General features: G+C 45.3%; 2 protein-coding genes across 2 annotated transcripts in view; one reads left to right on the forward strand and one right to left on the reverse strand.

Moving 5' to 3' along the window:
- LOC137417845 (uncharacterized) lies at positions 1 to 26,362 on the reverse strand. The gene is made up of 12 exons (XM_078786667.1): positions 26,047 to 26,362; positions 25,537 to 25,702; positions 24,618 to 24,769; positions 15,904 to 15,980; positions 15,616 to 15,652; positions 13,352 to 13,537; positions 12,779 to 12,967; positions 12,393 to 12,572; positions 11,361 to 12,253; positions 11,075 to 11,221; positions 5,033 to 5,131; positions 1 to 351 (listed from the first exon to the last, which is right to left on the reverse strand). Exons 4-9 carry the CDS (start codon positions 15,939 to 15,941, stop codon positions 11,915 to 11,917), a joined length of 969 nt encoding a protein of 322 aa, XP_078642793.1. The 5' UTR covers positions 15,942 to 15,980; positions 24,618 to 24,769; positions 25,537 to 25,702; positions 26,047 to 26,362; the 3' UTR covers positions 1 to 351; positions 5,033 to 5,131; positions 11,075 to 11,221; positions 11,361 to 11,914.
- LOC137413067 (protein farnesyltransferase subunit beta-like) overlaps positions 1 to 26,425 on the forward strand; it is a 456,508-nt gene that overhangs the window by 334,710 nt on the left and 95,373 nt on the right. The window lies entirely within an intron of this gene.

The following is a 26,425-nucleotide window of genomic DNA, read 5'->3' on the forward strand; positions in this document are numbered from 1 at the left end:
TATGCATGTCTGTCGTGTACGTGTGTGTATCGATATGTATATATATATATGTGTGTGTGTTTGTGTGTGTATTGTGAAACTGAATGTGCATGTGCAGCATCTAACTCAATATGTAGAAATGTCACACACGTCCATGCCCGTGGGATTTCCACGGGTGACCCCATGAGTGATAATGTTTGTTGATCTTCACACATCGTTGGCAAATGGGAATATTTTGGAGAATAAAATAACAGCAGGTGGTAACTTCATGTTATGGTGTGATCTTCATCGCTGTTGTTCTGCACAAGCTTCCTCACGTATCATCCGAAGGTACTTTGGTCGCTCTACCTCTTGATGTGGAATCCATTTATGCTGAGAAAGGGAAGAGCAAACACGCAGTTATCGATGCAGATGTTTTTCTTGTTTGTTTCTTTGTTGTTGTTTTTTTGCATACAATGTCGTGCGTGGCTCGTATAAGGGCTAACACATGGAACATATGATAAAGGGAGCAGGAGACAAGTGGGGGAGAGAGGGGGAAGCACAACAACAGCAGGGAAATAGGGACATCAGGAGTTCTGTGGAAGGGAGAGGGCTGGGGTGAGGTACACGGGATAAACAAGATGGATACTACGAGGACTTTTAGGAAGGAACACGGAATTTGACTCAGGTGGATTTGGAGTATTTTGACGGGGTAGAAAAGATCAAGGTTTTGGATGGGGGAAGATGAGAGATGGTGGTGAGCAGGTGTTTTGAAGACTTGAAGGGAGGAGTGGGATATATCCTTTTAATGAATATATTATATCCTTAATATATCCTTTTAAATCATAAAATAAAAAGAAATGGTATTGACAAAATTATTAACACCCTCGACTTAATATTTGTTAGCACAGCCTTTGGACAAAATAACTGTAGTCAAGCGCTTCCGATAGCCATGAATGAGCTTCCTCCACCTCCCTACTGGCAGTTTGGCCCACTCTTATTGTGCCAACTGCTCCAGTTCTCCCAGATTTGAAGGGTGCCTTCTCCCAACTGCTGTTTGCAGATCTCCCACAGGTGTTCAATGGGATTTCGATCTGGACTCATTGATGACCACTTCAGAACAGTCCAGGGTTTTGTCTTGAACCTTTCCTGGGTGATTTTTGAAGTGTGTTTGGGGTCATTGTCCTGCTGCAAAACCCATTACCTTCGACGGAGACCCAGCTTTCTGACACTGGGTTGAACATTGCGCTCCAAAATGCCTTGGTAATCTCCTCATTTCATGATGCCATGTGATATGAAATTGTGGGTTGCATCTCCGAGCAGTGCCCTCCTCCCTGAATACATTACTGATGATGCAGTCCCTGAATCGACCGCGCATCTTGGAGACGCCTTAAACTACCTGTAAGCGAGGAGGGATTTTATTTCTGCTGTTGTTGGTCTCCAAGTTGGTAAGGACGCTAATGACATGCCTATGTACCTGACGTGAAGGCGTGGATGACCCAAAACAAACTTCAGCTGAACGATGCTAAAACAGAGTCTATGATTGTAAGATCGCACAGATGTCCTCTACAATGTTCACTTCCTACCACTGTTCATGTTGGTGAAACCGATGTAAACTTTGTTTCGTCGGCCAAGAACCTTGGTGTGGTTTTCGACTGTAACATCACATTTTCCAAGCAAGTACTTGAAACAGGTGGGACAGAGAGGTGGGACAGAGATCGAGAGTATGTCTGTGTGCATGTGCGGGGGAGGGGGGAGAGGAGGAAGGGGAGTGCACACATCTGTGGGTTTTGAATGGGGAGGGAGAGAAATAGGGCAAGAGTGAAGGTGTGTCTGTGTGTGTGTATATGTTTGTGTGTGTGTGTGTGTGCGCGTTCGCATGATAATGTAAAGCGCCATGAGGGTAGTTTACTCTGCTTGATGGGGCTATATAAGACTCCTTTATTATTATTATTATTATTATTATTGTCTCTGCATTGCCTCAGCATTAATGAAGGTTGTCTGGGAATGTTTACTTATTTGTGCCTTATATTCTTCCCTCCAGATGTGTTGCATTCGAGTGAATAAAAGCTCACGTTGGAGTTTGTTCTGTGGACATCCTTGATTTTCACCATACCATGCACACACTCAAGGCACCCAGTGCCAGAGGCAGCAGAGCAACCCCAAAACATCACTGAACCTCTTCTCTGTTTGACTGTAGGAATGAATGTATGATCGGTTTGTCAAGGCCATTTATAAAAAAAAAACAAAAAAACAACGCTCATTCATTCATGTCATTCATTCCGACAGTCAAACATAGAGGTTCAGTGATGTTTGACTGCAGGGAAGGTGTTTTTTTCTTTGAAGGCTTCATTTTGTTTTCTGTAAACAAATGGAAAATTTTGTGTAAAAATGAAATGAAAACTTGTAAAAATGTAAAAATTAAAAAAATTAAATGAAAAAAATATATATATTCTGTAAAATTTTGGCTTTCCCAAAAAGTTCTAATTTGGTCTCATCTGTGCACAGGACATTATCCCAGAAGGATTTTTTTGACTTGTTCAAGTGTGTTTTGGCAAACTCCAGTCGGGCTTTCTTGTCTCTCTCTCAGCAGTGGGGTCCTCCTGGGTCTCCGACCATGGAACCCCCTTTCATTGAGTTGGCGACGGATGGTGCGAGTTGAAACTATCGTAACTTGTGTCTGAAGGTCAGCTTGAATCTGTTTGACAGTTGATCGAGGTGCTTTCTCCATCATTCGAACAATCCTTCGCTGCAATCTTCGATCAAAGTTTCTCTTGTGGCCACCTCCAGCAAGGTTGGCTACAATGCCATGGGCCTTAAACTTCCTGATAACATTGCGTATGGTGGACACATTAACATCAAGGTCTCTGGCGATGGACTTGTAGCCTTGAGATTGTCCATGCATGCTTTGTTACAATCTTGTGTCTGACCTCCTCAGACAATTCTCTGGTATTATTTCTTTTCTCCATGCTCATCGCGGTACACACAGTGCCACAAAACAGCAGAATGACTCCTTTTCTCTATTCAAACTAGTTTAATGAGTGATTCTTGTATTGCAGGTGAGTTCAGTTACTTTTTTAAAGGAATAATTAATACCATCGGTGAGTTCAATTCCAAAGTAAAGGAGAATCACCTGTTTGAAATCTAATTATTTCTAACAACCTCGAAAAGGCGCCAATAATATTGTGGGGGCCATTTTAGGATTTCTGTGGGATAAGCTAAGATTTAGTAATTTTTTCAGCTTTTTTTTTTGTTTTGTTCCATTGTAAACCAAAGAAATACATACTGTATGTAGATACCAAAAGATTTTTTAATTTCAACAATTTCCTGGACGAGATGTATTGGAATTTCACAAGTTAGGGGGTTTGAGACATTATTTGAAAAAAGTGCAAGGGTACCAATATTTTTGGTCACGACAGTATGATGAAAAGAGAGTTGGGATGAGTGGATAGAAGTTGGTCCATGTTGGCAGACAGCGAGATGTAAATGGAGTCATCACTGTTTGTTGGACGGTACAACACACATAAAAAAGAGGTGGAAGTGGAGGGGAAGCCGTAGACAGAGGTACTCATGGGGATGTGGTGGAGTGAGGAAGAGAGCTGGAAGAAAGGGCAGGATGAGGAGGACCAAAGGCGAGGTGGTGATGTGATGAGGCACAGTGATTAATAATATGAGGTGGGGCAGAGGGAAGTAGAGGATCGGAGGTGGAGGAATGATTTGGAAGAGAGATGGTTGTATTTCATTAATTGCTCCTTTTGTACATCTTCAGTGTCAACTCCTTCCCTGTCTGTTCCCTCCTGTCCTACAAACCCTATCTCTTACCAGCATCCCACTCCATGTCCCCTCCCTCCACTCCCTCCTATCCCCATTCCATCACTATCTCCCCCCTACCTCTCCCTTTCAAAACCCTCCTCACTCCTCCCCTTCATTTAGCCCCCTCATCCCTCTCCCCCACACCCCTCCCCTTAATTTATCCCGCTCTTCCCTCCCCTTCAAATCTCCACCCCCCCACCCAACCCTCCCATTCAAATCTCCACCCTCCCCTTCAAACTCCTCCTCACCCTCCCCTTAAAAAACTCCAACCTCACCCCTCCCCCTTCCCCTTAAACGCCCCCTTAAAAACTCCACCCTCACCCGTCCCCCTCCCCCTTGAACCCCCCCTTAACACCTCCCCTTAAAAACTCCACCCTCACCCCTCCCCCTTCCCTTCAAATCTCCCCTCTCACTCCTCCAATCCTCCTCCAAAGTTTCCTCTTAACTCACCCACAAATCTGCCTCCTCCCACATTCATCCAATGCAAACTGGGGTTGTTGAGATTTTCAAGTCAGAGATACATTTGAAAACGTTAAAGGAGGGGTGATATAAAGGTGAGTTTAGAGATTGGAGAAGGGAAGAAATGTAAGAGATTTATTTTTTGAAATGGAATGATTGAAAGGGGGATTTGAAAACAGCCTTTGAAAAAGGAAGAAGAGTGAATTGCAATAAAAGGGATTAAACAACACGGAAGGAGGAAGGAGGAGGTATATATAAGCACTTGCTTTGTACGGGAGGAGTGATTCCTTTTTTCTTTGAAGGTTAAGTGAAAACAGATTTGAGTAAAAAAGAGAAAGGTTGAAAGCGATCGTGAAAGAGTTTGGTGATACACTTCACAAAAAGAATGGGGATAGAAAGGTGACATCGTCCGGAGAAGGAGGAAAAGATGGAGGATGGGAGGATGGGAGGGGCGAGACAACACGTGCTGTAAAAGGTTGGGAGAAGGAAAAGGTGAAAATAAAAGGTAGTGCAGAGAAAGGACGATCTTCGACACACAACGACTAATGAGGGAACCGGGTAGGCCTCAAAAAACACGGTACGAAAAATCCGACTAATCCTCCAAGCTCACAGTAAACACATAAACAGCAAAATAAACAGCAGAAAAATCGACAAAGCGATCGCGAGAACTCTGAGGATACCGGAGGAGTCCAAAGATCAGCACGACCGAGCTCAAGGAACCGGAACGTTGGTTGGTGGTTTGAACTTTGAGACAGGTATAAATTGTGAATTGGCACACCTGAGTAAGATGAAAATTACTTACGATGCGAAGATCTATCAGATCCTGGAGCATTAAATGGATGCGTGTCGATATTTTCCACTCCTTCAATAATTTCTCCAGAAATGTGAAATAACCATTCAACTGTCGAAACACAAAAATATGTTTCTCAGTCAGTAAAACTAGAACGGCATTCAGTAGAGAGCATACCTCGGCCTGGTTGGCCACATCACTCAATGGTGAAGAATCACTAAAGAAATTAAATAATTCTCATATCGGAATCCATATTCAGATCTTCACCAAAATTAAATCGATTCTTCCTTGTCGGACACCCAATCGGTCCACCAAGTTTCATCCAAATCCGTCCACAACTTTTTGAGATATCCTGCGATGTATCGTTTTTGGCCCAAAATACCAATGGTGAAGAATCACTTTAAAATTCCAGTAGCCGGATCCGAATCCGGATCTTCACCAAAATATAATCATTTCGTCCTTGTGACATATGCTACATCCCTGCCAAATTTTGTCCGAATCCATCCACAACTTTTTGAGATATTTTGTTCACAAACAAACAAACAAATGAAAAATCACTCATTGAGCGACACTTGACAAAACAGAACAAAGTAAAATGGCACTCGGTAGAGCATCCTTTTGACCTCAAAAATAATTCGTGGTTGAATTCAGTGACCTGATATTCAAATCGTCTTCAAAGTTTAAGTTAATCGGATGAAAATTGACAATTTTAGAAATTCGGGCCTTTGTTGACCTTTTGGCCTATGTTGACATTTGGTCGATGTTGATCTCAAAAAGAGTTGGTGGTTGAATTCAGTTAGCTGATGTGAAAATCCTATTCAAATTTCATGTCAATCGGATGAAAATTGAGGATTTTAGAAATTTGAAAAAACGTGGTTGACCTTTGGCCTATGTTGACCCTTTGGCCGATGCTGATCTTTAAAATAGTTGGTGGTTGAATTGAGTTAGCTGATATGTAAATCCTATTCAAATTTCAAGTGAATCGGATGAAAATTGAGGATTTTAGAAATTTGAAATTGTTGTTGACCGTTGGCCTATGTTGACCTTTTGGCTATGCTGATCTCAAAATTAGTTGGTGGTTGAATTCAGTTGGCTGAAATGAAAATCCTATTCAAATTTCAAGTCAATAGGATTAAAGTTGAGGATTTTAGAAATTTGAAATTGTTGTTGACCTTTGGCCTGTGTTGACCTTTTGGCCTATGCTGATCTCAAAAATAGATGGTGGTTGAATTCAGTGATCCGATATGAAAATCACATTCATATTTCAAGTCAATCGGATGAAAAGTGAGGATTTTAGAAATTTGAAAAAAGTGGTTGACTTTTTTTTTTTTTTTTCCCTTCTTTTTTTTTTTTCTTTTTTTGTTTTTTTGTATACAAGATCGAGGCTCGTGAAAGAGCGAACATTAATCACACAGAAAGACAAACCGACACATAAAACATATAACATCGGGAGCAGTAGACAAGATGGGGAGAGGGGGAAGGACACAAACACAACATTTGAGAGCAGGGACCGAGAGACATGGAGACATCGAGAGATCTGAGAGAGGGCGAGGGCTTTGGGGGGGGGGGGGGCATGGGAAGGGGGCGGTGGGAGAGGTATAAAACATATGGACACTGCCAGGACTTCCAGGAAAGAAGTTGGAATTTCAAACAAGGTGGATCTGGGGTGAATTAGCGGGGGTAGAAAAGATCAAGGTTTTGGATGGGGGAAGATAAGAGATGGTGGTGAACAGCTGTTTTAAAGACCTGGAGGGAGGAGTGGGATTGAAGGGAGTGAGGGAGTTTGTTCCAGAGGCGGGAGAAAAGAGGAATGAAAGAGTGAAGGTGAGCAGAGAGCCGAGATTTCGGCAGTTTAACCATCAGAGGGTTGCTGGCAGATCTTGTGCGACCTGTAGGAATATTTGGGGGACAGAGCACAGAGAGAGCTGGGGGTGCAAGGCCGGAGAGGAGTCGGTAGAAGACAGAAAGACCACCTACCTGCCTGCGGTGAGTGAGTGAAAGGCCCTCAGAGATAGCTTAGCTTCATCGCGGGAGATTCCAATAATTCTGAAAGCTTTGGTTTCAACAGCGTGAAGCCGAGCTAGGTGTGAGGCAGGAGCACCGGCCCATAGGGGAGAACAGTATTCCATTGAGCTGCGGATGAAAGCCTTGTATGTGGTGAGGAGCTCAGGTGTGCCGAGGAAGGACTTCGCACGACGGAGGATGCCCAGTCGGCGACTGGCTTTGGAGGCCAGCTTGGAAATGTGGTTTTCCCAAGAAAGATCATGGCAGATAGTGAGACCCAAAATTTTGAGCGACAGAACTTCTTGGAGAGGATTGTTGAGAAAGTAGATGGGAGGGTTGTCCAGTCGATCTTTTCGGAGAGACATAGTAAGAGTGTGAGATTTGTCAGGATTGAAAGACATGTTCCACTTGTTTGACCAGTCTGTGATTTTGTCCAGGTCTTCAGAGAGTGAGGAGGCAGCAGACTGCTGATGACTCCACTCTCTGCCGCTCCATTCCTCTTCCCTCAGATCGGCAAAGAGATAGAGAGGATTTTCGAGAGAGTCAGAGAGATCATTGATGAAGACCAGAAAAAGCACGGGGCCCAGAACACTGCCTTGGGGAACTCCAGCCTGAACAGGAAGAGGAGATGAGAGAAACCCATTCATGGCCACACGTTGACGACGACTAGAGAGGAAGTCCGCCAGCCATGCGTGGAGATTTCCATGGATACCAAAGGAGGAGAGTTTGGTGAGCAGAGCGGGGTGCCAGACCGTGTCGAAGGCACGTGATATGTCGAGGGAGACAGCTCTAATTTCCTGTTTGGCATTGAGGACCTCCATCCATTGTTGAGACAGCAGAAGCAGCATGTCCAGAGTAGAGTGACCTGGTCTGAAACCAAATTGATGATCAGAGATCAAGCCATTGGAGAAGAGGAAAGATTTCATATCCGAAGCAATGATGGATTCCATGACTTTGCTGATAATTGGGAGAAGGCTGATTAGTCTGTAGTTGCTATGATCTGTTTTTGCACCTTTTTTGTGCAAAGCGGTGATGTTGGCTGATTTCCAAGCAGATGGCAGTTGAACTTGAGCAAAAGAGAGGGTGAAGAGAACAGAGAGAGGGTGAGATAGAGCAGCAGAGCAGGATTTTAGGACCCGTGGGCTGATGCCGTCGGGTCCAGTTGCAGAATCAGAGTCGAGGGTTGACAGAAACTTTTCCACCTTGTCAGGAGGAAAGGACACGGAGTCCAGGAGCAGCAGGGTACGACTGGGTATGGTGGGTACAGAGAGGGATGGGTTTGGGACACAAGATTTAGAGGCAAACACAGAGTTGAGGCATTCAGCTTTTTCACGTGCGGAGTCAGCTGTGTAGCCGTTTGAGGTAAGGGAGGGGATGGAGGGGGAACAAACACCAGAAACGGATTTGACCAGACGCCACCAGGATTTGGAAGAGGGAGACAGATAAGAGAGTTCGGTCTTGAGAACGGAGAGATATTGTTTCCTGGCTCTCCTGAGGGTGGACACACACTTGTTTCGGGCTTTGTGAAAGGAAATGAGATTTCCTTCCGTTGCATTTGCTTTCCAGGAGACGAAGGCAAGTTGTTTCTGGGCAACAGCCTCACCACAAGATTCCTTGTACCATGGACGGGAGGAAGGGTATGACAACTGAAGACGAGATGGGATAAATCTGTGCATGAGAGAGAGCAATTTACTTTGGAAGAATTCCCAGGATGAGTTGATGTCAGAGGTGGTAGAGATGGGAGACCAGTCCAGATGATTGATTGCTGCTTGAAGACCGTGCCAGTTGGCCTGAGTGAAATGCCAAACTCGTCGACGCTGAGCAGGCTCCCTGAGGATGGTCAGAGAGATGTCCACTTTAACAAGGACATGATCAGATGATCCGATCGGAGCAGAAGAAGAGCAGCAGACATTTTCAGGGAAGTTAGTCATAACCAAGTCCAGAAGAGAAGATGTTCCGTTGACTGAGATCCGGGTCGGGAAATTGACAGATTGTGTCAGTCCCAGTGAGTCGCAGAAGTCCTTTGCTGAGGAGCCATGGCTGGTGAGAGAGGTACCCACACCCAGCCAACTGGCATGATGACAGTTGAAATCACCACATATGAGGAAGAGAGAGTTGGGATGGGTAGATAGAAGTTGGTCCATATTCTCAGACAGCGAGATGTAGATGGAGTCATCACTGTTTGGTGGACGGTACAACACACATATGAACAAGAGGTGGGAGCGAAGGGGAAGCCGTAGCCAGAGGTATTCCTGGGGGTGAGGTGGAGAGAGTGCAGTGCAGGGCGAGTGAGGAAGAGAGTTTTTGATAAAGATAGCAACCCCGCCTCCAGGACGAGGCTCAGGTCTATCATACCCGAGGAGGGAGTAGCCCGGGAGAGATACTATGGAATCAGAGACATCATAAAGGAGGAAAGTTTCTGTTAAGCAGATCACGTCTGGTTTGACAGAAGCAACCTGTATGGAGAGATCAGTTAAGTTTGAACGAAGGCCCCGGATGTTTGAGGTCCATACCGTTAATGAAGAGGAAGGGGGAGCATCAGATACAGAACAGGGGGGAGGAGGGGTAGGGTAAGATGTGGAAGAGGTGGAAGAGGTAGGGAGAGCTGTTGAAGGTGTGTCAGAGATTTCAGAATAGCTCGGAGAAAGGGAAGGATGGGGCGGACAAAAGGTTTGATGGTGATTGGGTGAGCCACAATGAGGTGTTATTTGAGGAGGGGGAAGAGCGAGGCAGAAGGTTGGGGGAGATGGAGGTGAGAGTTTGAAGGGGGAAGAAGCGGGGAGGACGCTTTGAGGAGGGGGAGTGAGAGGGGGGAAATTGAGAAGCAATGAGGGTGGGGAGATTTGAAGGGGAGGGGTGAGGGGGGAGTTTGGAGGGAAGGGACAAGGGGAGGGATTTGAAAGGGATGGGATATGGGGGAGATTTGGAGGGGAGGGGTGAGGCAGGAGTCTAGGAGGGGAGGGGCGAGGGGGTGTCTTGGCGGGGAGGGGTGAGGGGGTAGTTTAGGAGGGAGGGGGCAAGGGGGGAGATTTGAAAGGGATGGGTGATGGGGAAGATTTGGAGGGGAGGGGTTATGGGGAAGATTTGGAGGGGAGGGGTGAGATTGGATTTTTGAAAGTGTACGATTTATGGGAAACGAACATTTATTGCAAAATGAGTTTCTTGTGACCTTCGAGTTAAAAATACGTTTAAGGACGCTGGATGGAGGATGGAGTGCAGGAGAGTTTAGGGAATGTAGAAAAAAGGCACTATAGGAGATGGATATTTTTTTTGGGATGAATTGATTTGGTGAGCAAGTCGAAAGCAGCCTTTTAAAGAAGAAGAAGAAAAAGGTGTTATAAAATATGACGGAATACATAACTTGAGGGGAAAGTGTAAACATTGAAGGTTAATGAGTGAAAACTATCTGGGGAAATGGGGGAGAAACACGTGGTCGAAGAACGAACGAACGAATAAGAATGAATAAACGAATGAGAACAGAGAAGGAAATGTTTTTTTTTTTTTTTTTTTTTTTTTTTTTTTCCCCCGAGTTGAGATTTACACAAGGAAGTAGGCTATGGGTGAAAAGACTGGGAATACAGAGAACGAAAGTTATTGGATCACAAACGACGGACCGCTGAGAGAAAAACAAAGCCTCAAGGTTGTACAGTGCACACTGTACAAGGCCTCAAGACACGACACGAATTAACACGATTTTCAATACAGGTATGAAAGATTTGCACCGAAAAATCTTCGTCGGGACACAATATACGTACAACACCATAAATAAATGCAGTTTTAACGAAAATACAAATGGGAACAATCACTTAACTTCGATTTCAAATCGTTCGCGACGCGGCAAAGGCCTTGCTCGCGACACGGCAAACAGACGATCAATTTATGAAAGATAAACACCGAGAAACAACCAAAGTTGCACACAATAACTTCACACACCGAAAGATAAATACAGTTTCGACAAAATACAATTGTGAACAGACTTAACTTCGAAAAACGTGGAGACCGTGTGGAGCTTCGAAAATCCCTCCCACCGTCTCCGAGATCTCGCGAGACCTTTGGCCTATGTTGACCTTTTGGCCTACGCTGATCTCAAAATAGTTGGTGGTTCAATTCAGTTAGATGATATGTAAATCCTCTTCAAATTTCAACTTCATCCCAGCAGTTATGTTTACTTTGAAAATCCGTCTTGAGCTGTGTCACCTGCAAGTGATTAAAACACATCAGCAATCATCACACATCGAGGGAAACATTATCTTATGCTCTTTAGTGTCTGTTATTCTGTAGTCAAAGGTCAGACAGTGTGGAGCAAGTCCCACATTGTTCGATAACGGTTGCTTACTTGTTGACGGTACTCAACATCCTGTTGCTCCTGCTTGCTTCGCTGTTCCTGGAGCTGCTGTTCCAATTCAGAATATTTTTTCTCCAGGCTCTCCAGGCCCCGGATGTTTGAGGTCCATATCGTTAATGAGGAGAGAGGGGAGCATCGGGTGCAGGAGAGGGGAGGGGAGGAGGAGGTAGGAAGAGCAGTTGATCGTGTGTCAGAGATTACAGAAGAGTTCCAAGAAAGGGAAGGATGAGGTTGAAAGGTTTGATGGTGATGGGATGAGGCACAGTGAGGGGTTCTTTGAGGGGACAGAAGATTGGGGGAGGTGGAGGTATGAGATAGAAGGGAGATGAAGTCGGGATGAGGCAGCTTTGAGGAGGTGGGAGGGGGGAGAATTGGAGAGGGATGGTACGGGGGGAAATTTGAAGGGGAGGGGTTGGGGGGAGTTTTGAAGGGGAGGGGTTAGGGGGCAGTTTCGGAGGGGAGGGGCAAGGGGGGACTTTAGAAGAGGAGGGTCAAGGGGGGAGATTTGCAGGGGAGGGGCGAGGGGGGCGTTTAGAAGAGGAGGGTCAAGGGAGATTTGTAGGGGAGGGGCGAGGGGGGAGTTTAGAACGTGGATGATGCATGAAAGACGAACATTTATAACAAATTGGGTTAGTTGTGATTTTCACGTCAGCGATCCGTTTAAGAACGACAGAGGAGGGGTGGAATGAATTTGAATTTAGAGCTTGGAGTGATTTGGAATCATAAGAGATGGAATTTTTTTTTGAAGTGTTCTGAGATCGTTGCTCCCATTCCTCGAACTTCCTGTTCATTTCTTCCACTGCCTTTACAGTGTCGTTATTTTTCAAGACCACTTCATCCCAGTCGTTGTCTTTAGTTTGAAAATCCGTCTTGAGCTGCGTCACCTGCAAGTGATTAAAACACATCAGCAATCATCACACATCGAGGGAAACATTATCTTACGCTCTTTAGTATCTGTTATTCTGTGGTCAAAGGTCAGACAGTGTGGAGCAAGTCCCACATTGTTCGATAACGGTTGCTTACTTGTTGGCGGTACTCAACATCCTGCTGCTCCTGCTTGTTTCGCTGTTCCTGGAGCTGCTGTTCCAATTCAGAACATTTGCTCTCCAGGTGTGAGCGATCCATCAAAAGTGCTTCAATCCGTGAAGTCATCTCATCCAATTGATTATCCGTTGATTTCACCTGCTGAGATAGCAGCTCGACCTGTGCAGCAGAAACATGACAGTGTCACTGACAGGAATGTTTCTGTTTTCTGTTCCACATTCCAATGAATAGTCTTCCATTTGTAAATGTCTCACAAGGAGCACGACCCCTGCGAGGTGTTAAAACTCATTAAATCATGTGGAGGTGAACATTATGTTCACCCCATTGACATCTGTAGTCCCACATGCTTGATAACGGTTCCTTACTTGTTGGAAGCTCTCAACGTTCTTCTGTTGTTCTTCCTCATTCCATTGCTGTTGCTTCTGGAGCTGAAGTTGTACTTTTGGCAACTTGATGGAAACATTTTCGAGTTCGTCTGAAAGGACCTTGTTTTTCACTGTGAACTCATTACCTTGTTCATCCTTCACGTCCAATCGTTGTGAAAGTGCATCAACCTGTGAGGTAGAAACATGACAGTGTCATCGACGAAGTTTCTTGTTTTCTATTCTACATAACCAGAAAGAAACCCAGTGACGGGTTTGAAAGAAAATTCAAGACCACACAGCTCACCATTACGCACTCCTTCCCATCATCAATCAAAAAACATCAATACATTATGGAGGTGTCTCTCTCAAGTCTAAACTAGAATCAACTCTGGTTAAAGGTGGAAGGTTCACATGGAATTTCACAAATTCCAAACAACGGTCTTGCATTTGTAAATGTCTCATTAGCAGCACGACCCCTGCGAGGTGTTCAATCTCATCAGAACACGTGGAGGTGAACATGATGTTCATCATCTTGGCATCTGTAGTCCCACATGCTTGATAACGGTTCCTTACTTGTTGGAAGCTCTCAACGTTCTTCTGTTGTTCTTCCTCATTCCATTGCCGTTCTTTCTGGAGCTGAAGTTGTACTTTTGACAACTTGATGGAAACTTTTTCGAGATCGTCTGAAAGGATCTCGTTTTTCACTGTGAACTGATTGACTTGTTCATCCTTCACGTCCAATCGTGAAAGCAACTCGACCTGTGCAATAGAACACATTGCGTCATGAAGAGATGGAAATAACATAATGAAGAAACATCTCTAAAGACTAGAACGGCACTCGGTAGAGCGCAAACCTCCGCCAGGCTGAACAGTTTATGTTTTGTATCCCACTGATAGGCCTGATCTGGATTCGGACCTGCACCAAAATCGAATTGGCTTGCTCTTGTCACTTAACCAACTCGTCCACCAAGTTTCGTCATAACTCATCCATAACGTTTTTAAATATCAGATTTTTATCGTTTTTCACGCAATCTCTCAATGGTGAAGAATCACTTGGAAATTAAATAATTCTCGTATCCGAATCCACATTCAGACCTTCACCAAAATCGAATCGATTAGTCCATGTCACACACCCAACCGGTCCCCCAAGTTTCGTCCAAATCCGTCCATAACTTTTTGAGATATCGTGCTGTTTGTCAGTTTTAGCATTATCACTCAATGGTGAAGAATCACTTAAAATTTAAATAATTCTCATATCCAAATCCATATTCAGATCTTCACCAAAATCTAATCGATTAATCCATGTCACACACCCAACCGGTTCCCCAAGTTTCGTCCAAATCAGTCTATAACTTTCTGAGACATCCTGCTATATGTCGGTTTTGGCCCTATCTCTCAATGGTGAAGAATCACTAAAAATTCCACTAGCCAGATCTGAATCTGGATCTTCACCAAAATCTAATCATTTCGTCCTTGTCATATACACTACCTCTCTACCAAATTTCGTTTGAATCCGTACACAACCTTTTGAGATGTCTTCTTCACAAACAAACAAGAAGTATGTTGTGTACAGCACGATACTTGCGAAATTCCTAAAATAAGTTGTTGGCCTATGATGACCTCAAAAATAATTTGTGGTTGAATTAATGACCAGATATGCAAACCCACTTCAAGTTTCAAGTTAATCGGTTGAAAAGTGAGGATTTTAGAAATTTGGCCTATGTTGACCTTTTGGCCTATGTTGACCTCAAAAATAGTTGATGATTGGTTTCAATGACCAGATATGCAAATCCTATTTAGATTTCAAGTCAATCGGATTAAAATTGAGGATTTTAGAAATTTGATAAAGTTGGTCGACCTTCGGACTATGTTGACCTTTTGGTCGATTTTGATCTCAAAAATAGTTGATTGAATTCAGTTCACTCACATAAAAATCCTATTCAAATTTAGAGTCAATCTGATGAAAATTGAGGATTAAAAAAAATTGGAAATGGTTGTTGACCTTTGACCTTTTGGCCTATGTTGACCTCAAAAATAGTTGGTGGTTCAATTCAGTTGGCTGATATGAAAATCATGTTCAAATTTCAAGTCAATCAGATGTAAATTGAAGATTTTAGAAACTTTAAAAATAAGTGGTTGACATTTGGCCTATGTTGACCTTGTGATCTATTTTGATCTCAAATATAGTTGGTGGTTGAATTCAGTTTGATGATATGAAAATCCTATTCAAATTTCAAGACAATTGGATGGAAATTGGGGATTTTAGAAATTTGGCCTATGTTGACCTTTTGGCTAATGTTAACCATTTGGCCGATGTTGACCTCAAAAATACTTGGTAGTTGAATTCAGTGACCATATGTGCAAATCCTCTTCAAATTTCAAGTCAATTGGATGAAAATTGAGAATTTTAGAAATTTGACAAAGTTGGTGACCTTTGGCCTTTGTTGACCTATTGACCCCAAAAACAATAGGCTTCTTGCTTATGACAAACTCTACCATTTGGTGAAGTTTCGTGAATATCGGTTGAAAATTGTGATCTGTAGGTGATTGACAGACATTCAAACAGACAGACAGACAGACAAACAGACAGACTAACGCACAAGACCAACCAATATATTAATGAGAAATCTTCGATTTTCGCAAGTAACAAACAAACAAACAGACAGGGGTGAAAACAACCTCCATGCACCTTCGTGGTGGAGGTAATAATAATTTTTCAAATGGAGGCAACGATAATGATTATAATTAGTGGAATTTAGTGGATTCAACTCTCCTTGTTGCATCTCTGCAACTTGCTTTTGTTGAACGTTCTCCAGCAATGGCCGCTCTTTGCTTACCTTTTTTTTTTGTTCGTACTTCCGGCCACATTCAAAACTGCAGAAACAAAGACAAAGCTTGTGAGTTGGAGAAAAAAGTATGATTTTCAAAAGATGAAGAGCATGTTCCATTGTTATCGGATATAAAACATTGAGCTTGCAGGTAAGCCCAGTGTTGGCTTTACAGTTAAGATAACTGGCTGAAGATCTTAGGGTAATGAGTTCCAGACCCCTGTTGAACCGTTAAATAGCACCAGGTGTGAGACTCAGCCTGTCATCCTTCCAAGGTCGGTAAAATAAGTACCGTACCCGATTACTGGAAACAGGGGGCACTGCATCAGTGGCATAGGTGCACTCCCAGCAATGATGCAACCAACACCCACAGGCTGCATACAAAAGAATAACAAGAAGAAAAAGACATAAAATGTCATAGCTCCCGTGCTTTTACTAATGTTGCTGTACAGAGTTGAAGGTCGCCAGTCAGCCACCTTTGATCGAATTACAAACCAAGATGTTCTACATATGTATTCTCTCATATATTGTCTTTGTACCGAGTTTGAAGAAAATCGGTCCATGCATGTCAAGAAATGGTTGGGGACACGTTTAAGAAGCAAAATGGCTGCAAGTCGGCCATTTTGGATCTGATCTTGAAAAATAAATGACAGGCACATGGAAACCATCATTCATGATATGTGTGCCAAGTTTGAACTACATTGGTAAATTCAAGTCCGAGAAATGGTTGAGGACGTGTTCAGCATCGGGTTTTTTACAACTAAAATGGCCGCCAGTTGGCCATCTTTGTTCACATCGCCAAACAAAATGATGTGCACATGGATACCATGATGTATTGTTTTTGTGTCAAGTATGAACAAAATCGGTCCACACCCTTCCGAGATATGGTTGCAGACGGACGGACAGATGGATTGATGGACGAGACCGAATCCATAACGAGACGAGACCGAATCCATTTTGGACGAAGTCCAGCAGGGGCTAATGAAGCTCTTATCTCCCTCTGAAGGCTCAAACTTCATTATGAGCAGTTGAAGGTTTCACCAAAATAATTGTTCCTGCTCTTCCTCATCCCTTTTCCTCATTTACTCTTCCTTGCTTTTCCTCTTCCAAAATAATAAACCGAGGCCATTATTGTTAATTAAGCCAAAAATTATCTGAAACAGAGAGGATCTGTTCAGGTGGCTGGGAGGATGGCTTCGAGGTAAGCACACTCACCTCCAAGCTCTCTCTTTCAATCTGTGTGCCGTCCCTTGGATGGATGTTAAACTGGGCGTCCCGTCTACCGGCATTCGTTGGTGGACGGTAAAGATCCCATGGTATCCTTAATGAAGAGCGGACATCCCCCGGCTAACCCCATCATATTGTTGGAATCATAGTGGCCATTATAAGAAGAAGTGGAGAAGACAGGATTTATTCAGGAGTGTGATCTGAGGGAGTATTCTGATGAAAGACAGAATGATAGTGTTGTGGAAGTGGTTCATAGGGGTTAATATTAAAAGCTGAGTAATAGTTATTTACATTGTTACATATTTATGTGAATGTATGTGGATTTCCATTCAGGTCTTTGCTTATCCGTGTGTAGTATATTAAGGGTTGTTGTGATTGGAGGGTCAGGAGCCCTTCTGAACCAGTGGCCGGAAACGGAAGTGACCGGAAACGGAAGAAGAAAAGACACGAGGAGAAAAAAGGACGGTTATTATTCTTCCTCGCCCCGCTCCGACAAAAGGTGGAATCGACCTTGCGCGGCGTGGAAAACCGCGGCGTTCCGAAACCTGTCCGGCGAGAGGAATTCCCGGGACGTGTACCGGCCCGGTGGAGACGTCAAGTTGACGTGGGGCCGTGCTTCGACCCCGCGTCTGGAATCGGTCGCGGCACCGTCCAAACAGACGCGTGCGGGTCGCACGTTGGGGCCTAACGCGCCTTGCAAGCGGCTTGGGGTTTGGCTTGCTCTACCGTACCCGCTCCGCGTGGCCACGAGGGGCTGCAGCCCCGGTGCCTGGTACGATACCTGCCCGGTGGAGAAACGTCCACCCGGTGTTCGTTCAACCGCCCGAGTGCGGAGACGCCGACCAGTAGCAGTATCTTGGTCAGGAGGGGCCCAGAGACATTGTGAGGAGCAGAGACCGAAAGGGGGTGTGAGTACTCACCGGGACACACATGTATAAGATGGCCATCTTAATCATAGGGAATTGATTGTGAATTGGGAATTGGTGATGATTATGTATTGTTGATTGCTCGGGGAAAATCTCCGTGGTTGTGTCCTTGAAATATTGTTGATGGTTGTGTCATTGAAATTGTTTGGTATCATTACCATTGAAATATATCCTTGAACGTCAGTTGTCTCTTGGGTGAAATTCATAGGGCTTGCGTGGCGAAAGCGCATATATAATACAGCTTTCTGGCGAAGTTCCTCTCACGGTCCGGGGGTCACTGAGACCAGGTATTCACCGAGGGGACCACGTAACAGAATTGGGGGCTCGTACAAATTACGATTTGCGGTTTCGCAATTGGGTCTACGTCCGGGATTTAAAATTGTATAAAATAATAAAATAATAATTTTTTTATTAATTAAAATTTATTAATTAATTATTAATTGGTAAATTTTTTGTTTTGAGAAATTGGGGTAAAATCTTGGGTGAAGGTTAACAGGTGTTAACGATAGGCACCATGGCGTTTGTGGCACAGAACTTTGGGGTAACACCGAGTGAGGCACAGTTCCGAGCGTTGCTAAAGTCGGACCTCTTGAAATTGGCCAAACATTTTAACTTGGAGGTCCGAACTAATTTGAGGAAGGCAGAGTTGCAGGCCACGGTGATACAATCTATGGTGGGATTAGGAACATGGGACGAGTTAGCCTGGGAGTGGCTACCCGAAGAACCAGAAGACGTTGAGCTCCGGAAACTGGAGTTGCAGTTACGGAGCCAGGAACGGATTAAAGAAGAAGAAAGGAAAGCAGAAAAGGAAAGAGCAGAAGAAGAAAGGAAAGCAGAAGAGAGGAGGGAAGAGAAACAAGCGGAGGAAAGGAGAGTGGAACGAGAACTCCAGGAAAGGTTAAAAGAAGAAGAAAGGAAAGCAGAAGCAGAGGAAAGGAGAGTGGAACGAGAACTCCAGGAAACGTTAAAAGAAGAAGAAAGGAAAGCAGAAGCGAGGAGAGAAGAGAAACAAGCAGAGGAAAGGAGAGTGGAACGAGAACTCCAGGAAAGGTTAGAAGACAAAAAAGCAGAGGAAAGGAGAGCTGCAAGGGACCTCGAAGCAGAGGAGAGAAAAGCGGAAAGGGAATTAAAGGAACGTGACATGGAGCTTCAGCAAGAAATCAAATTCAAGGAGCTGGAGTTAATGAGAGAACGGGGAGAGGCACCACCCTTGCTGACGGGGTCGACACCTAACCAGAAAACCTGGGATGTGGGCAGACATGTGAGGCTGGTTCCACCGTTCAGTGAAAAAGAAGTCGCGAAATTTTTCCCACACTTTGAGAAAGTGGCTCGACAATTAAACTGGCCGGAGGAGGCCTGGACCATACTCGTGCAAAGTGTGCTGGTGGGGAAAGCTCAGGAAATTTATTCGGCGCTACCAATGGACCAATGTGCAGATTATGAGGTACTGAAGAAGCACATCCTCAAGGCCTATGAGTTGGTTCCGGAAGCTTACAGGCAAAAATTCAGGAATGCCAGGAAGAGGGAGAGTGAGACCCATGTGGAGTTTGCCAGAGTGAAAGAAAACATGTTTGATCGGTGGTGTGAGTCAAAAGGAGTCGGGAAAGACTTCGAAACATTGCGGGACTTGATCCTGGTGGAGGAATTCCAGCAGTGTGTCCACGAGGACATCAAAGTGTACCTGCAGGAAAAGAAAGTACCGAAGTTGTGGGACGCAGCCACCATGGCAGATGATTATGCCTTAACCCACCGAATAGGGGTCCACGAACCTAACTCCTCGCCTAGATCTCCGCAGGGGAGGTGGGGAACAGCAGGTGCGGAGAACGACCATACATGGCGGCGGCCTCGAGATGATTATGGGGACAACTATGATACCCCACCGGTTCGAAATCAGAGGGATGCGGGCCCAAGACAAACTTATAGTTCGGGGGGCCCGAGGCAGACCCCGAGTTTTTCCTCCGGGCCTACTTGCGCGTTTTGCAAGAAACCTGGACACTTGATGTCCAGTTGTTACCTCATGAAAAGGGACAACCCAGAGCGGAGTCCGACTATTCCAACTCCGAATGCGATGGCTAGCGTAAGAAATCGCCATCAAAAGGGTTACCAACCATATATTTCAGAGGGGTTTGTGTCACTGGATGGAGCCTCGACTAACCGGAGACCGGTTAGGATATTGAGGGACACAGGGGCCCATCAATCTTTAATGCTTGAAGGCATTTTGCCATGGTCCGAGGAGACGGCAATGGGGGATAGTGTGCGTTTACAGGGGATCGGGGGCGGTGTTAGTGCTCCCCTTCAGGTCATCCAGTTGGAGTCCGATTTGGTGTCAGGACCGGTCACCGTCGGTTTACAAGCCACGCTTCCTGTAGAGGGTGTATCTGTGGTTATCGGGAATGATTTGGCCGGGGGTCAAGTTTATGGTAACCTGAGGGTTGGTAAAGAGCCCAGCAGGGAAAATAACGCCACACCAGCTCGGGATGGCAACAAAAGTGCCAAGTTATTTGTAGGGGGACTGAACTTCAAAACAGAGGAAGAAGTTCTGACCTCTGTCTTCAACAGATATGGGCCGCTGGTGGAAGTGCGGTTGGTAAGAGACTGGGAAACGCAACAGTCAAGAGGGTTCGGCTTTGTCACGTTTGCCAGCACAAAAGACGCCAGAGAGGCAGAGAAGAATTGGAATGGCAAGGATTTGGAGGGTCGGACCATAACAGTAAGGAAGACATTTCGTAGGCGTCGAGAGGTCTACAGGAGAGAACAACTGGGCGGTAGTTTTGGTGGTGGCCGCAATCAATATTATTATGTAGGCTACCGGAGTTACGGCCGCTCCCGAAGGAAGGATGGGCAAAGTAGTGGCCGAAAAGGAGACCGCTATTCATGGGACTACAGGGACAAGTGGTCCCACCCTAATTATTAGGGAAGTTCTGAGAAGTTGAAGCACTGAATGCGGCGGAGCCGCCGAGCCAAGATTCCTACACGGATTAACCGTGAACGCCGTTCCTAAAGGCGTCCATGTAGTGAACTTTCATGCACGGACTAACCGTGAACTCCACGTTCCTCAAGGCGCCCATGTAGAGAACTTTCCTGCACGGACTAACCGTGAACTCCACGTTCCTAAAGGCATCCATGTAGTGAATACCCGGCTTGGCCTCCCAGAAAAAGTGCTATCGAGTGGCGTAACTTTGGATCTTTGATCAACCCCTTAACCTTCATTCACAAGAAACTGGCGGTCAAAGTCAGAGGGTCATGAGATGGAGTTTGATTTGGCAGGGACAATGTCGTTGCTGGTGCTTAGTCCAGAGTGAGTAATCTGGAGGGGTTGTGGTGAAATTTTGGTTGCTTTAGTTTTAAGTGATAACTGTGCCCGGGGGCAACTGATAATGTGGGGGGGTTGAATTATCTGGTTTGTTTCTCCAAATTGGCCGGCAAAGAAAGTTTTCGCTGGGTTCAAACTTTCTTTCTTGAAGGGGGGGAGTGTTACATATTTATGTGAATGTATGTGGATTACCATTCAGGTCTTTGCTTATCCGTGTGTAGTATATTAAGGGTTGTTGTGATTGGAGGGTCAGGAGCCCTTCTGAACCAGTGGCCGGAAACGGAAGTGACCGGAAACGGAAGAAGAAAAGACACGAGGAGAAAAAAGGACGGTTATTATTCTTCCTCGCCCCGCTCCGACAAAAGGTGGAATCGACCTTGCGCGGCGTGGAAAACCGCGGCGTTCCGAAACCTGTCCGGCGAGAGGAATTCCCGGGACGTGTACCGGCCCGGTGGAGACGTCAAGTTGACGTGGGGCCGTGCTTCGACCCCGCGTCTGGAATCGGTCGCGGCACCGTCCAAACAGACGCGTGCAGGTCGCACGTTGGGGCCTAACGCGCCTTGCAAGCGGCGTGGGGTTTGGCTTGCTCTACCGTACCCGCTCCGCGTGGCCACGAGGGGCTGCAGCCCCGGTGCCTGGTACGATACCTGCCCGGTGGAGAAACGTCCACCCGGGGTTCGTTCAACCGCCCGAGTGCGGAGACGCCGACCAGTAGCAGTATCTTGGTCAGGAGGGGCCCAGAGACATTGTGAGGAGCAGAGACCGAAAGGGGGTGTGAGTACTCACCGGGACACACATGTATAAGATGGCCATCTTAATCATAGGGAATTGATTGGGAATTGGGAATTGGTGATGATTATGTATTGTTGATTGCTCGGGGAAAATCTCCGTGGTTGTGTCCTTGAAATATTGTTGATGGTTGTGTCATTGAAATTGTTTGGTATCATTACCATTGAAATATATCCTTGAACGTCAGTTGTCTCTTGGGTGAAATTCATAGGGCTTGCGTGGCGAAAGCGCATATATAATACAGCTTTCTGGCGAAGTTCCTCTCACGGTCCGGGGGTCACTGAGACCAGGTATTCACCGAGGGGACCACGTAACAACATATTGTATGTGTTAGCATAAGAGTGAGGCAATTATGCATCGATATTTGTGTAGAAAGCTGTAGCCTTCCCTCCTCATGTTTTTTTTTTTGTTTGTTTGTTTTGTTGTAAACAAGATCGAGGCTTGTGTGAGAGCGAACACCAATCACAAAAAAAAAAGGATCACACAAAACATACAATAATGGGAGCGGGAGACAATATGGGGAGAGAGAGGGAACCACACAAGCACAACAGCAGAGAACAGGGACATCAGGAGATGTGGGGAGGGGGAGGGGAGGGGGTGGGAGACGTATAAAACACATGGACACTGCGAGGACTTCCAGGAAAGAAGTTGGCATTTCAAAAAAGTGGATCTGGGGTGAATTAACGTGGGTAGAAAAGATCAAGGTTTTGGATGGGTGAAGATAAGAAATGGTGGTGAACAGCTGTTTTAAAGACCTGGAGGGAAGAGTGGGGTTGAAGGGAGTGAGGGAGTTTGTTCCAGAGGCAGGAGAAAAGAGGAATGAAAGATGAAGGTGAGCAGAGAGTCTTGATTTTGGCAATTTCACCAGAAGAGGGTTGCTATCAGATCTTGTGCGACCTGCAGGAATATTTGGGGGACAGAGCACAGAGAGAGCTGGGGGAGCTAGCCTGGATAGGAGTCGGTAGAAGACAGAAAGACCACCAACCTGCCTGCGGTGAGTGAGTGAAAGGCCCTCACAATCGGCTTCATCGCGGGAGATTCCAATGATTCTGAAAGCTTTGGTTTCAACAGCGTGAAGCCGAGCTAGGTGTGAGGCAGGAGCACCAGCCCAGAGGGGAGAGCAGTATTCCATTGAGCTGCGGATGAAAGCCTTGTATGTGCTGAGGAGCTCAGGTGTGCCAAGGAAGGACTTCACACGACGGAGGATGCCCAGTCGGCGACTGGCTTTGGAGGCCAGCTAGGAAATGTGGTTTTCCCAGGAAAGATCATGGCAGATAGTGAGACCCAAAAGATTGAGCGACAGAACTTCTTGGAGAGGATTGTTGAGATGGGAGGGTTGTCCAGTTGGTCTTTTCGGAGAGACAAAGCAAGAGTGTGAGATTTGTCAGGATTGAAAGACATGTTCCACTTGTTTGACCAGTCTGTGATTTTGTCCAGGTCTGCAGAGAGTGAGGAAGCTGCAGACTGCCGATCTGAGGGATTAAAATTGCTTTTCCCTTAAATTGCTGATTAATGTACTTTCCTTTGTAATCTGTCCGACATGTGTTTTAAGAGAGAATTCTGCCTCACACAGGCACAGGTTTTGGTGGGAGGGTGAGTCCCTTATATTTTCCCTGAACACTTGAGGATGGGTCAAGAGGCTCAGGGAAGGGGCTCCCCCCCTGATTAATGGCTAAACGACCAATATGTGCCACAGGGTGTAGCCAAGTGACGGAATATGGTGGGGCGTGCACCAAAGGGATAAAGATGGGTGCAATGCAAAAGGTGGCCGGAAGGATATGCACCTTGGTCTACGTTGTGGAAGCTTTTCTCTTTGTGCACGGTCTCACTTCAGACACATCCTGCCACATCAGCACTTCCCCACCCGAAGCCTGCAGTCCTGCCTGTAATCTCCTGAGGTCTCACCTGCAGCTCTCCTCCATCGTGCCTGCATGAATACGATCTGACCTCGGCACAAGACCTAACTTTCTCCCCGCCATCTCACATCTTTCCCTCTGGGACTTGCTGTACTCGAACAAGCACATCGACGGTATTTTCAGTCTAGTCTTGGTGTGTCTTGAGGTCTTATCGTTAGCTAATCATGGACCTATCGTACGACCCCCCATGCATGTGGTGTATAATAGTTGTATTGTAATTGTACAGCCATTGATTATTTTGTTATCCCTCCCCTGTTGTTTAAGAGACTTTGCAAAGTAACTGGGTCTCTGTCAAGTGATTTGAGCTGCCCTGATCATAAGCCACAGCATGGCTCTTGGTCATCCGTGAAAAGACCGATTGTGTTCAGGAGCGACTGGCGTCCCATACAAAATGTACCCCCGCATCCGGCGCAGCAAAACTGCTCATGCCGCCAATCAGTGCTGGGCACGAGGAACGTACCAGCACGTTGCTCTACCGGCTCAACCATTTCACCAAAGTGCGGTGGAGAGGCATCTAAGCCCTCCACTCTCGTCGGGGCGTCTGAACCGGCATGACCACTTTAATCGTGGTTCGTCGGGATTCGGACAAGGAACTGGCCCGGTCCAGCCGATTGTAACATTATTTCATGTTTTCCACGACAGGTTTGACTGGTGACTGAATGGCACCTTTCAAGGAGGTCCATGATCTGGTACTTCCTGTTGTCACTGGACCAGACCTTCGTTTGTCAGACTTGATTATTCGTAAGAATTTTATGTAACTCGTTTCAAATTTCCAAGCTATCTTGTCCCCTTGGATGAAGGCATTGTAAATATTGATGAAAAGTCACTCGTGTTCTTTACCAGTGCTTGCAGGGCTTCTTTTTCCGGTGTCTATTCTTCCTGAACCAACACCATGGTCCAAATGAAATTACCCATATTAATAATAATAGGGCAGATGCGATGAACGCGACATCGCAAATCTTGGGCATCACTCCTTCCTCGACAGCATGATTCTGGAAAATCCATGGAAAATAGACAAGGGCAGGTACAAGACAAAAGTTTATTTCATTTGAAATTAAACTAAACAATTTTTTTACAACTAGTACACCCGCTCATTCCGGCAGCAGAAAAAAGGGTTATTCCTCTTTGGGGTATGTAGATTGCAGTAGATCTATGGTCGTATCTCAAGAACATTGGGTGTGTGTTCATTTACCAAGTTTCTTGTGAAGAGATCGCCAAATGGTTTAAGCATTTGAGCAAGCACTCCATTCAAAACCGTTAAGGAATGGCTGGCTTGGCAAGCGCTAGCTAGCTGCTTGATAAAGGAGCACACACAACCCGAGCTTGTCCCTTTCAGTTTCGTATCAAACAGCAGGAGCAAGTTTCAAAAGTTCGCCACGAAAAATGCCACGGCAGAGGCAGAAAGGGCCATGTTATTAACCCCACATATGTGGGTTATATAGAGCACAGTAGATCTTTGCTCAGTTCTGCAAGTAAACCTAACTTCACGGATGTCGGGATTCCTCCAAATTCCTTCATTTAGTGTTACAAAGAGCATTAGCGACTGTTTAAAAAGCTAAGCATATATGTTTGAGGTTTATTATATTTTTACTCCCTGTAGAAGCTGTTGCTCCCACAGAAATGCCATTATAACTACTAGTACCGACTGCAAAGCCGCAATGAGCCGGCGAAGCCAAAGCCTCTTGCCACTATTTTACCCATCACTATGGTATCAGTAGGTTAGGTAGTTGGTAGTAGGTAGGTGTAGTAGGTACCGTACCTGGTAAGACTTGGTAAAAGAGAAGAGCAGACAGTCCTCCCCAATACCTGCATACCTCTTGCCACTATTTTACCCATCACCATGGCATCAGTAGGTTAGGTAGTTGGTAGTAGGTAGGCAGGTAGTTGGTCGTAGGTAGGTGTAGTAGGTACCGTACCTGGTAAGACTTGGTAAAAGAGAAGAGTTATCACGAATTAGCTTGGGTACCCAAGACTTGGGTACATTTATGTCGTGGTTAAGCATAAACGTCGTCCTTCATGCCACATCTGATAGGTCGGTGTGGCGATGAAGAATGGAGGCGAAACATTGTTCCTCGTTTTGGCTTTGACCGAGTGACATGGCGGGCGTTTTGCAGAATCGAGTCGAAAAACACGTTGTTCAAGTGCTCGTACTTTTTCGCTGTGCAGTAAGCGAGTGCCTTGATACGTTTCACAGTGCCCAAAGCAATGACGATTTAGCTTAGGAAATTTGAGCATATGATGAGAACTATTTCGAGCAGCATATGCTTACGCGTGATTCGGTTGTTTTGCACCAACCTCGTTCCCGGCGTCGCAGTGATTAATTCGGTGAAGAATTCCATCTCAACTTCGGATATTTCCGTCCGTGAAAAACTATCCGTATTTCTAAACTAAATATGTAAACTGCTTTTACCGTATTTCTGGCCTTGAAAAACTATCCCATACGGCCGCGAGATTTCTAAAAAATAATTTTTCGTCAATGTGAGAATATTTGACGCCGTTTTCACCGTCCGAAACGCGTAATAAGCTTGTAAAAAAATATTTTTTCAAATGCTCGAATCTCATTGGTTCTGGTCTTTGATGACGATTTTCGTTGAAGATAACGAGGTTGGTCTTAACGTATTTTAATTACTAATGAGAGGTTTCATTAG

The sequence above is a fragment of the Myxine glutinosa genome, chromosome 11 (genome assembly GCF_964187855.1).
Source record: "Myxine glutinosa chromosome 11, kmMyxGlut1.1, whole genome shotgun sequence".
Classification (NCBI taxonomy): domain Eukaryota; kingdom Metazoa; phylum Chordata; class Myxini; order Myxiniformes; family Myxinidae; genus Myxine; species Myxine glutinosa.